This window comes from Vigna unguiculata, chromosome 7 (genome assembly GCF_037176805.1).
Source record: "Vigna unguiculata cultivar grain cowpea cultivar isolate G323 ecotype 2 chromosome 7, ASM3717680v1, whole genome shotgun sequence".
NCBI classification, from domain to species: Eukaryota; Viridiplantae; Streptophyta; class Magnoliopsida; order Fabales; family Fabaceae; genus Vigna; species Vigna unguiculata.
In genome coordinates, this window is record NC_140798.1 from 40,252,582 (window position 1) to 40,267,367 (window position 14,786).

Below are 14,786 nucleotides of genomic sequence, written 5' to 3' on the forward strand. Positions count from 1 at the left end.
ATCACAATCTGCTATCTCTATGGGGGATCGTGACCCATGAGGAGTAGTTGCAAGCACACTCTGTATGTTGTAATGGAATCTCTAGTGTGTCAGGGAAAAAGAAACACAAGATTTTTAGCCATTTGAAGCAACGAAATAGTCAGCATTTTCTCCTACAACTTTTTTTGATTTCAAGAGGTGAATAGCTTCAGATATTAATTAGGTTACATATAATCAAATTTTCTAAATATGTAAGTTATGTATAGGGATACAAAGAGCTCCTACCAGATAATATGCCGAGTTCGGTTTGTTTGCTGAGTGTTTTTTTTATTGTCTTCTGCTCATACTGTTTTGATACTTTAAAGATCATTTTAATATATTTTAAAATTAATTATCAACCGTGTATTTTAAATACATAGCAACAAAAATAAATCAGTAAAAACTCTAAACTCTAATATGAGTCATTTAGATAGTTACGAGTCTACAGTGAATAAAATGATAGCATGATAAAAAAAAATCTTAATTAAGATAGATTTTAAATAATTTGAATATAATCTTTAAAAAATAAATTTTAAATTTAATCAATTTTTACAGAATCACCCATTTATACCGTATATTACTTGTGTAGATCTTCAATAAATTAATCTCCAATAATTAAAAAAAATGATTGTGAGATCTCCTATAGGAAAAAAAGTGATGTACAATATTTTTACCAAAATCAGTTCTTGTGACTTTAACATATTTTGTTGAAATATATATTTTTATAACATATCTGACATCTCCTTACAATATGTTTTTCCTATTTATCCATCATTACATTACACTTTTTAGTTTATTTTTTCTTATTTAATCGTTTGTTTATTTTTAATTATCAATTAAGATTCTTTTGGGAATGCAAATAAAAAATAAATTTTCCGAGACACACTCTCTAAAAATAACTTTACCACTTAAAAAATCTTAGTTGAAGTGGGTACTAAAATCTGTGTTCAATCTTTCATAACTTGAAATTCAACAAAATAGAAGAACATTAATGTAGATGGGAAAAGCTTTGGTTAAACTCCACTTCAAATAAAACATACATAAAGGAAGAAAGAGATAAATTTATTTATTAGTTATGATAAAAAAATATATGGCGGCAACACATTTATAAGAATTATATATGCATGCCAGGGTTGAATTTTGTTCTAATGATTGGAAGTGCATGATTTGTTATATTATTGCTTCTTTCCACAGAGAGTTGTCATTATCAAATGCTAAATATATATATCTCTATATCTATCTCAATCTCTCCATATCAAATCCAGTTACCTTCTCCTATTGTGACTACTCAATGCCAAAGGAAAAAAAGGAAAAAGTGTATTTGCCAAACACATTTTTCTTTATTTACTAAGAGAGCAAGGACATACCATGTTTTTTACCTTAGGAATTCCTTCTTTTTTTTAATGCTTTTTGTATTGAATGGCCTATCGCCAAACTATCGGTCAAGTGGACCAAAGACAAGCGGTCCAGACCGTCCGTTACAGACAGACCTTTTCTTGGGTTGTTGATGTGACAATCTCTTCGGAGTGTTTTAAAGAAGCTCACGACCGAACGGCTTATCTGTTCATTTCAATTGAACTTTGTCTCCACATTTATGAAGACATCCTCATTTGTGGAGACATCCGACAGGACGCACGGTCCTTTAGTCGGGCGGCCGCACCAAAACCGGTGAGTAAATTAAAAGTGAATTAAAGTAATACAAGTCAGTAATCAAGATTAAAAAGCAATTGGGTCATGATTAAAAAAACCTTAATCACATACCCATAGCAAAAACTATAAATAGGAGCTCAAGGTAAGTTGGTGAGGACTTTTACTCGCATTTATTACAACATTTGTTACTATATCCTGATCGGACTTGAACTGACTTAAGCATCGGAGCCTTTTAGACACGTACCCCGATCGTCTGACCAACCGAGCGGGAAGCAGTAAAGAAATCAAACAGGAGAAAGAACTAAACATCTAGCAGAGGAGAACATCAAATAAAAAGACTTAAGAGTAATTTGAGTGTTGAAAATAGGTGTTTGGTCCCTATACCCGAAATACTTTTTAAGGTTAAAGTTCCAAATATACATTTCATCAAATGGTCTAGATTAAAAGAAAATAATTGCTATCTCAATTCTAATTTGCATTTAGCATATGTTACTTACATCTTTCTCAAATAATAACTATAAGTAAAAATTATAACTCAAACCAACTAACTATGCATTTCATGCATATAATTTAATACTAACATGAACAAATTCATTTTAATCAACTATTCTTGCTTGAGAGAGAGAAAAATACTTTGTATTACTAAAACTTTCGAAGTTCAATCCCTACACCCTCGATACTCCATTAATCAAAATTCATAGAAAAAGAAGAAGGAGATGAATTAATAGTTTGAAAGTGAACTTTTACTCTGATAAAAAATTTGTTTGGATTATTTTTGTTTTTGCTACCTCCTCATATAATGTTATGAAAATATATAATTTTATAAATTCATAGAGTTATTAGAAATTAAAAAAAGATGAATGCTGAGAAGTAGACTTTAAATTTAATTTAATGAAATTTATTAAAAAATTTCTAAAAATTTATTAGACAAAAAATCAAACTAATTACGTGTAAAAAAAATCAAATTCAAAAGAAAGATATACGAAATAATAATATTAATTTATGTGATAAATATTCAAAAAAGAATAGACGTAACAAAACAATGAAAATTTCACTAAAATCTTTTCAAAAGATCCAAGAAGAAAAACACCTTTTTTTTTGATATCAAATGGATAAATAATTATAATTATTTATGATTAGTTAACTTTGAAAATTTCAAAACAACTTTTTAGGTAAATTGAAATGGAATTTGAACTATAATTGATTATATTGTTTATAATTAACCCTAAACCCTAAAAACACGATATTAAAAACCTAAATAAAATTAATTATTTTAGTAAATAATTGATAATTAATAAAATTTATATTAAAACTAAACTTCAAATAATTAATCATTATATCAAATAACTTATTATTTTACTTATGATATCAAGTATAGCATATATAACATAGTCAATTATGTGTGATTAATTATGTTGAAAGTATTATAATTAATGTGCGAATGCAAGATAGTTTTTTACAGTTTATTATATTTCATTATATTTGATTAATATGTTCTTCACACCTTTTAAAAAAAATGGAAAAAAAAAAATTTAACCAAAAATAATAAAAGAAAAGATAACAAATAAGATTCAAACTCATTCACACCATCGATAAGAGAGATTTTCCGTAACATTCTCATATTTCAAAAGCGATAAACACTAAAAAAAATCATTGACGAATTTTAGAAACTAAAATAATAATTACCATATTAATAAAGTTAAATATTATTTTATAAAGTAAAAATTATTAATATCTAATAATCTCTATTATAACTAAAAAATTATAATTTATATGTGAATTAAATTATAAATTGGTTTCAAACATTAAGTTTGATAATTTAAAATTTTTGATAATTAATCTTAGAGACCAATTTAAAAATTCATAAATTAATTATATTTTTTATTTATACTAGAGATTATTTTAAATATCAATATTAATTTTTTTTATAAAAAATATTTAAATTAATTAATATAATTATTAATTATTTTATATGTTGATTATTATTTAATGATTTTTTTATAGTGATTTTTTAAAAAAAAATATTTTAATATTTTTTATAAAATATATAATTTTTTTTTACTTATTATCAATAATCTTTTCATTTAAACATGTTTTGCTATATTTGAAAAAAAAAATTTGTTGATATTAGATTATATTTTATATGGGTTATAGTTGTGATTCTATATACATGATATTAGTCTTATATAAGAGATATTTGACATCTAACACTTTTAATCTCTAAGATTGAAGTTGTTAAAATGGGTTAGAATTCACGTCAGATTCGGATCGGGTTGACTTGAAATTTTCTTACAAATTTTAATACGGGTTGATTTTTGACCCGGCTCACCTAAAATTCGACTCACCAACCCCCAAACACAAGTATTTTTTGTTAAGTTGGACTTTGTATTTGGATCATGTTAGTTTTTTTTTTAGCCAACACATAAATACTTTGTATTTTTGTGATTTTGATTTGTATTTGAATTATACTAAAGTTTATTTAGATTTTAATTAAAATTATAATCTAGTTTTGACTCAAAAAATAAATAAAAAAATTGTATTTTTTTAATTAAGTGAACCCATTAATCAACCCGTTTAACTCACAAACCTGCGGTAAGTCGGATCGGATTGGAATTTTTTTAGCTCGCTAATTAGTAAATCAGATTGAGTTGGCTCACTAAGTGATCAACCCGTAGTGGGTCAAGTTGGGTCGGACCAAATTACCTGTTTTGACAACTCTATTCAAAATTTTAAGACAATAAAATTATAGGTCTTACATTTTATATAGTGTTTAACTTTGTTTGTCTTACTTGTATAAAACTTTCGATTCATATTTGAATTATTCCGAAAAGTTTGATAACATTTACGAGAAATCCATACTTAATGAGTCTGGTGTTTAACGTCTTCAGTGTCACACAACAATTAATAAATGTAAATTCTTCGTATTACATCCTATAACACCTTCCATGTGAAACCAAAAAGCGAAAATATATATATATATATATTCACTGATTCAGTGGCTGAACTTGTTTTCAAAGAAAAGTAGGGGGAAAAAATAGTGATCAATAAACAAGCTCCCATGTACATTGCTTGCATGTTTCTTTCTTTTTGTGTGCAGAAAAAGAAAAGGAAGCTCTAGAAAACTGGTACACTAATTAATTTTTATTTTCTTTTGTAATAGGAACTACTATTGTGTATCATTCTGTAGTACGCAGTAGATTCATCACTGATTTTACAGTACAACATTACAACTCGCTTACCGGAAACAGTAAGCAACTTCACCACTAACGCACATTCTCCGATAAAACTTTACTACCCAAGTAGGCTCTGTTCAAAATGTTTTATAACTTTAAATTTTTACTTATGAAAAATTATTTGTTTATAAAGTTATTTTTTTGACAATATTGACATGATACATCTTTTGAAGAAAAGAAAAGAAATGTTTGATGTGATTTAAAAAAATAAAAAAAGAGTTTGATATAATTTAAAAAGAAAACACTTTATTAAAGTTAGTTAATTTTTTTTTGTTTATTATAATCCTTTACTTATATCGATTGCATCTTAAATTGGGAGGAAGAAAATGAGGAAGAATAATAAAATATTATCTGACGATTTAAATTTTGCTTCTATGATAAAATGAGTTCAATTAGTAAAATATCCTAAGAAAATTATACAATAATGATCTAAATATGAAATCTCAATATATATAAATTCAAATTATACTACAAAATACATTAAAAATATCATATTAACAACGAAATCAATCTTATTCAAAACTATTCATTAAGAGAAGTTATTTTCAATAATTACTTGCGCATCACTTATTGAGATGGTCTCACCATCATCACTACTTATTATTACTATTTATGTTATTTTGTATAATTAAACCCATTAAGTTCATTATTCTTCTATTTTTTATATGCATAAATTACAAAAATAAAAAACATCTTTCGGTTCTCATTTCAGTAGCATTTTAAAGTTCACTACGTAAAAACTTTTATATTGGAAATACATTTATTCTCATAAATTAAAACTCACAATTAAAAATATTTTCACTCCTTCAATCAAACATTTCTATATTGAAACCGAATTCCTATATCCGTTCTTTTAAAATAATCAATGATTAAAAATAATTAACTTTTAAGTGTAAACTATTATTATAAATACAATATATAATTTATATATTTAAGTATATGTTTATCATACATTTTCATTATATAATCACGCATTAAATCTTATTTATTATAACTTAATTATATAAAATGAAATTAATTGTATGTTTGTTAACATTAAAATGTAAAATATTTTAAACCTTTAAATTTCAGAACAACTAATTTAAAAACGTACTATTTCATGATGTCTTCAAGAAGAGCGAGTGTAACGCTTAGAAAAAAAAGGTAGCCGTTGGACACGACATTGCCTTCAAATATTCAAAAAATATAAATCTTATTATCGCTACTCACTCCCAAGTTTCAGGCTTCAAGAAAAAAATAAGATCTTCTTCTTCAATGGCTGACATTGCCATGGCACAAACGAGTAACAATAACAAGAACCCAGAACAAGAAAAACATGAAAACTTCCCAGTTTTAACGGTGCTCAAGAACAACGCCGTTCTCAGGAATATCTTCCTCGTACACGACGGCAACAGCGAAGATCAGACGGTCCTGATTGGGCGACATCCTGACTGCGACATTGTCCTCATGCACCCCAGCGTGAGCCGCTTCCACCTCAGGATTCGCTCCAACCCTTCTTCCCGCACTCTTTCTCTCGTTGATTTGGCTTCTGGTGCGATGCCAGTTAAAAAAAGAATCGTTTTTTTGTTTTTTTTTCTTTGTTCTTTCTTTGAATCTTGATGGGTTTCGATTCTGTGCCGGCAGTGCATGGTACGTGGGTGCGTGGGATGAAGCTGGAGCCCGGGGTGAGTGTGGAGTTGAAGGAAGGTGACACCTTCACTGTAGGGGTTTCTACTCGGCTTTATCGTCTCAGCTGGGTCCCTCTTACCCAATTGAATGTCTTTGTGCCCCATCAACAACAAAAAGAAGATGAACAAGAAGAGATAATCAAGGTACTTTTTTCTTTTTACGTTTTGGTAAAACTATTCACTTCGCCTAGAATTATCGTCTATTTTAAGTTTTGCTTTTATATATATATGAAGTTTAATTCCCTGGAGTTATTTTGCGGTTTATCAGGATTTTTTTTGTAGTCTTTGTTTTATGATGTTTGAAAGTTTTCTATGATATTAGCATTAAAAACCAAAGAAAAAAAAAGCTTTTATACGTGTAAAAAGGGACTATAAATTATATCTTTCTTGAATAAGAACTGAAAATAGAGGTAATTGTAAGGACTATTTTAAATGTTTATAGTTTGTAAAATTTGTAGAATGCATGTCAGGTGTTTTTCGTTTTTGTTTGGAATTTTGGGAATCACTAAGGATTTTGATTGGGACAGCTTTACGGAATGCAGAAGTTTGGTTTGGTAAATCGATGTCTACTAGCTTGAGGAGGAATAGTTTGATTTATTTATTCTGGGTATTTGTTTTTCTAAAATGTTATGTATTTTGTTTATATGTTTTCCTTGATTTTTCTCTATTTTGGTTGGGCATATGCAGGATGAGAATTTGGAATATAGTTTGGAACAAGAGATTCCGGAGGATGAAGACGTGGTTTCTGTTTGTTGTGATGAAGAAAGCAAGAGCCATTCTGAAGATAAGGGATTGGGAGTTATCAATGGAACTGAAACATCGTGTTTTCCTACACACTCTGGTGATGAAAATATACATTGTGACCGTCAAATTAGTGTTTTATCACCACCACATGTTTTATCACCCCCTTGTGCAAAATTAGTTGATGAACTTTATTACACTGAGAAAATTGAAGCTTGTCCGAAACTGGAGATGCCTGGAGAGACTAATTTGCTTTGCACATTCAGAGAGTACTTGACACAGAGCTTATGTCTGCCTGTTGTGAAAGCGGTCCAGGGGACCAAAATGGAGCAATTTCAAGCCCCACATGGTACAATCGCAAAACAACCACCTTCTTTGGAAATGCTTTGGTCCAGCTTGTTTACAAATATTGATCCTGCGACTTTTGATGAAAGGGATGTTGCTGCAGTCGCTGTAATACCTTCAGAATCTGACAAGGTTGAAGATATTTTAACTACTGAACCAAGAACTTTCAATTCTGATAACATGTGTTTGATAGTTGAGAAAGATCTTTCTGTTTCTGAATTTCATCAAATTGAAGCTGTTGAAGAATTTTCTGTGGATTCAGTACCTGAAGGAGAAAAACAAGGTGAAATTCACTGGTCCAGCTTGCCTACAAATATTGGTCCCTCATCTTTCGATGTAAAAGATGTTGCTGCAGTGGCTGCAATACCTACAGAATCTGAGTTTGGAATCACACATGGAGATAATGACAAGGTTGGAAATATGTGTTTGATGGTTGACAAAGATATTCCTGATTCTGTATTTCATCAAGTGGAAGTTACTGAAGAAGTTTCTGTGGATTCAATACATGATGGAGAAAAACATGATGAATGCAAGGAAGAGTACACCTCAAAGTTGCAGGATCAGAATGGAAAAATTTTCCATGAGGAAGGGTATTCTCGAGATGAAATAGTTGAAGAAGATAATGGAAACAAACGTGTTAAAAGCGTAGAACCTGCATCTTTTATTGAAAAGAGCTTAGCTGTAGTAACTCTGATACTCACAGAACCTGAATTTGGATGCACATTAGGGGATAAGGAAATGACTGAAGATATTTTAGAAACGGAGTCACGAACTATCAATCCTGAGAACACATCCTTGCTGTATGAGGAAGATATTCCTGTTTCCAAATTTCAACCAATCAATATTGTTGAAGATGTTATGGATTCAATATCTGATGGCAAGGAGTTGGAGTCAAAGTTGCAGGCTTCCGTAGATGCTAAATGCTGTCAGGAATCTGGTAACTCAGTGGATGAAATAGCTGACGGTAAATGCTGTCAGGAATCTGGTAACTCAGTGGAAGAAATAGCTGAAGATAATGAAAAAAATTGTACAAAGAGCATCTCCTCCACGTCATTCCATATAGAATCTCCAAATTCTTCATTGCTTTCGGAAGTTTTTTCGAACATTACAGCTGAGAACCAGACCCCTCAATCTCTCACTTCTGTGACAGGACGCTCTAGAGGGGCATTCCTTGAAAAACATGTAGAATCAACAGAGAAAAGTTCAACCTTTGGCAGTATTCGGTCAAGAGGGTGTAAGGCTGCTAGTGCTCCCCATGTTCGAGCCAGAAAGAGTAGATCTAAGGTTGGCACTGAAGTTAAAAAGAGTAATGTGAAAGATGCCATGAATAAATCAATGCCAAAGGACCTTTCCTCTCTCTTTGATGTTGAAGAAAAAAATTTCACTTCAAATAAGGAAAACTTAAGCTCAAACTCCTATCACTTGCAGCTCATGAGAAAGAAAGCTAAGCTACAAGAAATTAAATTTCCCATGTCACCAAGATCACCCAATTTGAGCTGTTTTAGTCCCAGCATTCATTCATCCAAAAGCATAAGCACTGTTTCAAATAAAGTGAACTTAACTACAAAAGTAGCTCAAGAATTGAAGTCACAAAGAAAGCCTCTCAAATGTCTTGTCAACTTGGTCCATGAGCAAGATATGATGGAATTAAAGAAAAGAGTGGAAAGGGTACCCTTCCGATCAGTAATGAACTCTGGAAGCAATCATAATTCAGTGACTATTTCTGCTGCAGAAAGTATGAATGATGCCGGTATTTGTGGGCAGATCTCAAACAAGTGCACTAAACCTTCTGTAAGTGAACCTATATTCATTTACCATTCTTACAAATAGCTAAGAGTTCCATATTAGCATATACGCTTACATTTGTTCTTCTTGCAGCTGCAGCAGCATACTAGTAGAGAACAAAAGAGGAGCTGGGACATGGTTGTAGACACTGCTTCTCTTGTGAACAAGGAGTCAAGAAAAGCTTTGCAGCTTCTACAAGGTCTCAAGGGGACTCGTTTAATCATTCCAAGATCGGGTAATGAGTTTTTGATCATTATATATACTTTGTTTGGAATCCAAATGATGTTGCTTTTCACAAGTTAAAAACTGTCTCTCACACTAACAATCTGTGATGTCAGTCATAAGGGAACTAGGCTGTATGAAGCAACAATTTAGACTTTTCAGAAGAACTTTAGAGGCTACTTTGGCATTAGAATGGATTAAAGAATGCATGGAGAAAACAAGCTGGTGGATTCATATCATGGAAGAAGAGTGCAGGCTGACAGTTCCAACCCTTTCTGCTTCTCCGCAGACTCAGTTTGTTGAAGAGAGTTGGGCATTTCCTGGTTTCACGACTTCACCTGCTGTTGAAGATAACATCCTTGAATTTGCTCTTCAATATAGAAAAAAGGAGAATGTTGGACAACTTGTCCTACTTAGTCATGATGTTACATTGAAAGTAAAATCCATGGCAAAGGTAATCTCTTATACTGAAAATAAAATGTGCTCTCTTGACACATCTCATTTTGCTAACTCTTGATGTTCTTTTCTACCATTTCAGGGGTTGCTGTGTGAGACAGTGCAACAATTTCGCCAAAGTTTAGCAAACCCCTTCTCTGAGAGGTTCATGTGGCCCAAGAGCTCTCCTCGAGGACTGACTTGGTGTTGCCAAGATGATTTAGTTTTAAGGGAGAAATATTGTGGATTGACATCTAAGACTGGTTTGAAGGTCATTTCCTGAGCAGTTTTTACACTTTCATTGATTAAACTTTTTACTATTATAATCTCATTTTCACGTTTCAAACCTACTCTTGCAATCTGAAGCCATGTTAAAACACTTGGACAATTTGCCAACCTGGAAAAAAAACCATTGATGTAAGTAATTCTGCAAGTTTTGTTTTCAAGTTCTGGGAGAGAAAAGTGTACATTTCTAAAACCATCGTACTATGATAACTTTTCTCGCAACATTAAATTTAAGCACCATAACACCTTGCATGTTGATTCATAAACATTTCGGGCCACAATTGCAAAGCCACCGAAAAAGGCGTTGTTACGTCACACAGTCTGATTGACTGTGCTTGAACCCCTGTACGGAAGATGGTTTTAGAAATGACTAATGATATAGACCCACGAAAATCAAGACCAGATTCCATATTCATGAACAGGAAAAATTGTAGATGTACGTTCTATTTATTTATTGGATGTAAAAGTGGAAAACATTTAAAAGAAAAAGGATGAAGATGAATAAGAACATGTTATTAAAAAATGCTTAACTAGTAATTTGGATTAATATTTAAAATTTTATTTCATTTTTTTTATATATATTTTTTATTTACTTGATTTCCTATTTTTTTTAGGAAAAACTTAAAATGATTCTTCAGTTAAATTGTTATTAATGTCGTTTGTAACGTGACAAGTGTCAAAATTTAAATTTCTTCTGTCTTAGAAATGGAGTTTGAGGTAGGAACTCAATTTAAAATCCATGGAAAAAGATGTTAATGTCAATTTAATAAATTGATTTTTTTAAAATAGAAACTCAATTCAATTAAAAATTAGTGTAAGAAAACAATTATGAGAAACCAAATTAATAATGAAGTTTAGAAAAAACATATTTCATAAAAATGTTTTTAAAATGTATACACTTTTCTCTAAAGTAGAGAAAAAAATTATTCATTTTTCAGTTGTGCTAATGTAACATTTATAAATATCACTTTTCTTAATTTTAAAGATTTATATTGGACAACAATCATTTCATGTACATTAAAAAAAAATGTGATGTTTTTATGTTTATAAGTGAAGTTATAAATGAGAAACATATTATGTAAATAAATGGGGAGGAGTACATGACTTTTTCTGGCTTTATAAATTTGACAAAAACAAAAGGATTATTTGTTAACAGGGGAAAAATAAAACAGAGACATTATGGAGAGAGTAACATCATTATAAATTGTCACAACAGATTGTCGGAACTTGATTCACCGCCACCAAATTTAGGAGCATAATTAAAGGATCCTGACATGAGAAAAGAGAAAGAACCTTCTGAATCTTCAAATGGAGTTTGAGGTAATTCACTAAACGCCCCAAAGTTACAGCCTTCGAAGTTCAGCGATGAGAAATAATTCATAGGATCATCAATATTACCTTTCATATCCATCATGTTTTGAACTACATTTTCACTTGAAGGCTTTGATCCAAAACAGAAGTTCACACTTCCTACCTTATTGCTGCATTCTCTGTTCTGGGGATCAGGTGGCTCGGCCACTCCTTTGATGTCATCCAAAGGAATAGCTGGTGTATGGCCTTGGAAAAGAGCAATGTGTCCAAAAAGCTTGTCTTTCCTTGAAAATGTTGTGCCACAAGAACAGAGCCATTTATCCTTGCCACAGTGTTTTTCATGAGTTTTAAGGTCTGCCATGACTGAAAACTTCTTGGTGTTGCATCTACTGCAAGTATAGCTCTTGTCACAGTGCGTTCTCTTGTAGTGGTTTTTGACACACAAAATAGTCTTCAGTGGTTGGAATTTCTTGTGATCCTTGTTACGCTTGCAGCCGGCATAGGGGCAGGAATACCTCTTGATAAGCTTCGGTTCAGACCCGATTTCTTTATGTGGTTTTGCAAGAGCTGCAGGGGTTTTGTACTCATCACCATGGCCACGCATGTGCATTCGGAGATTTGCATCCCTCTTGAATCCTTTCCCACATATTGTACAGAAATGTGTGTGAGGGGCAAGAATTTCTTCTTTTTCTAACTGTAGAATCTCATAGGAACCGGGTGGAAGACTCTCTCCCTCATCCACATCTTCTTCATCTTTTGGCTCATGTTCTTCCATGTTGTAGTTTTGCTCCATTTCACAGGTATTTGGTAGATCATGCGGAGTGGACTTATCAAACAGTTTATTTCCACTGTTATTTTGTTGGTTAATCCCACTACTTGGTCCTGATCCAAAAGGGAGGTTAATCCCATGAAGCTGATCCAAGGGATTTGTATTTGTAAGGGTGTGCCTAACAGAGGGGAGAAGACTACCAGCAGTAGAGATCAGTTGAACAATAATTGATGTAAGATCAGCTGTGACAAGCTGCTGTTCCTGAGTCACTAGTTCATGAGATTGTCCAAAGGGTTGGCACTTTTTATTGACAATTAAATGCACTAGATCCCGGAGCTGGTGAATCTTTTCTTCAAGGAACGAAAGATTGTTCAACATTGCACTTGGATTCCAATCTTGGAGCTTGCTGGTATTTGATGAGTCACTTAGTAGACAATTTTCTCGATCAGGGATCTCAACATCTGTGTTAGATTGACCTGGAAGTACAGATTGGATTGCAGGAGAGGGAGGGTTGAATTCATTGAAAGGTGATTCAATTCCGAAACCATAGAAAGGAGGGGGTTCTGAGGACGTTTTGCAGTTATTAGCACATAAGCCTCCTTTTGGATCCATTTTAAACTCTATTTAAGGAATCAAAAACAAAAACCCTGTCAATCAAAGGTATCTATGTAAAGAACAGGTGATGTAGTACATCAGATGTTTTATAAACAATTAAATTAACAATAGAAAGGACATACTGCATTAGATTGTTTACTTAAAGGTTGAACTAGCCTATATGCGATAACTAAAAGGATCAGAACCAATATGATGAAGTAGGAGAATATTTAAATGCGTGCACATACACACACATATGAACCCCCTCTATTAGAAGAAATATACCATTCAACATTAGTGTCTATGCAAATACAAATATCACCTTCCATTCATAATGGCATCACATTCATGAAATCAGAACCACTCTAGTAAATCGGTCAATTTTGTGCTAATATGGCCAATTAGCTACTTAAATCTAAGCTTTCAATTTAGTCAATAAACTACACAGTAGTCTCAAACTCTCAAAACCAAGCTAGCTATTCCTCTCTTTAGGTATCTTCAGATCCAAAAATCCAGATTCAAATTTTCCCATTTCCACAAATTTTTAAATGATCGTACAATCAGAAAAGATAGGGAAAAAATAAAAAAGGCAAAACCCTCACCCCATCACCCTTCAGTTATTCCACATAAAGCTGCAAATTCCAATACCCCATTTGTGGATCATAAATCTCTTAAAAGAATAACTAGATAGTTACGTACTGAAAAGTATATCAACCCATTCATTCCACCTGTTCTTTCCAACAATTAACAGCCCCAAAATACACAGTAGATTCAAGGTACCAATATTAATAAATCTCCCCCAAAATACTTGTGCAGAAAAAGACGCATGCTTTCTGACCAAACCCTAAACACATAATTAGAAGCAGAAATCCAAAGAGTAAAGAACTCACCGTCACAAACGATAGATTCAAAACTCTGTAAGAATCTGAAAGCTCCACTTCAAATGAAAAGAAAAAGAAAAACGAGGAAAATTGAGGAGGTGAAGTGACTGCTTATATAATCAATAACAATAAAAATAATAATATCTCAGTTACCAAGAAGCTTAAAACTTAAACTCTGTTTCTTCCTTCCTTCCTGTTGAACAAAGCAGAAACATATTTGGTCAACCCCAACCCACCATTAGATGGGTCAATGCTATGTGGGGCCCACAGTAGAGGCCATGGGGTTCATTTCTTATCACTTCCTCTCTGCATCCATCAATCAGGGCCGTTGTTTGGTGGGTTTTAATCCAAGATGAGAAGAAGCCGAAAAGGTTGAGCCTTTGATTTGAGATGAAAGGGTCCCACATGCACACACACACAAGACAACTAACTACTAGGATGAGATGTGCTTTGTTGGAATGTACATGCATGCATGCATATGAAAATTATTTGACTTGTCTTGAAAAAATGAAAGCGTGTGAAAAGTGTAATAATGGTTGTGGTGAAGTAGCTGGTGGAGGCATGTTCCTGTAGCGGCAACTGAAAGCTGTGAGAACTTCCCACGAAGCTACGTTCCCTACAAACGTGGCTTTGTTACTCCTTTTCATGTACTTTTTAAGATCTATCTACGTAACGTATCCCATATATAATAATATCACACTATTTTTGTAAACATTTTTTTCTCATGGGTGAAAAAAGTTACTGGATAATGTATTTTTAGTCCTACCAAGTTAGAAACTACTTGATGGTGGAAGAAAACATTGATTTCTTTAGCTTTCCTATTAAAGATTTCAAGTAAGCTTTTAAGTAA

General features: G+C 32.1%; 2 protein-coding genes across 4 annotated transcripts; one reads left to right on the top strand and one right to left on the bottom strand.

Annotated features, from left to right (window-relative positions):
* Nucleotides 1-5,981: 5,981 nt before the first annotated feature.
* LOC114190478 (uncharacterized) lies at nt 5,982-10,529 on the top strand. The gene is made up of 6 exons (XM_028079376.2): nt 5,982-6,432; nt 6,525-6,712; nt 7,256-9,445; nt 9,533-9,674; nt 9,778-10,115; nt 10,200-10,529. The coding sequence occupies exons 1-6, from the start codon at nt 6,156-6,158 to the stop codon at nt 10,377-10,379; spliced, it is 3,315 nt and encodes a 1,104-aa protein (XP_027935177.1). The 5' UTR covers nt 5,982-6,155; the 3' UTR covers nt 10,380-10,529.
* Nucleotides 10,530-11,468: 939 nt separating this feature from the next.
* STOP1 (C2H2 and C2HC zinc fingers superfamily protein) lies at nt 11,469-14,309 on the bottom strand. Of its 3 annotated transcripts, none has more exons than XM_028080877.2 (3): nt 14,090-14,309; nt 13,946-13,992; nt 11,469-13,108 (listed from the first exon to the last, which is right to left on the bottom strand). In XM_028080877.2, the coding sequence occupies exon 3, from the start codon at nt 13,071-13,073 to the stop codon at nt 11,589-11,591; it is 1,485 nt and encodes a 494-aa protein (XP_027936678.1). In that variant the 5' UTR covers nt 13,074-13,108; nt 13,946-13,992; nt 14,090-14,309; the 3' UTR covers nt 11,469-11,588. The 3 variants fall into 3 exon arrangements, with proteins under 3 accessions (XP_027936678.1, XP_027936675.1, XP_027936676.1); XM_028080874.2 differs by having other exon boundaries at nt 11,469-13,081; nt 14,090-14,307; XM_028080875.2 differs by having other exon boundaries at nt 13,946-14,266.
* Nucleotides 14,310-14,786: the final 477 nt, after the last annotated feature.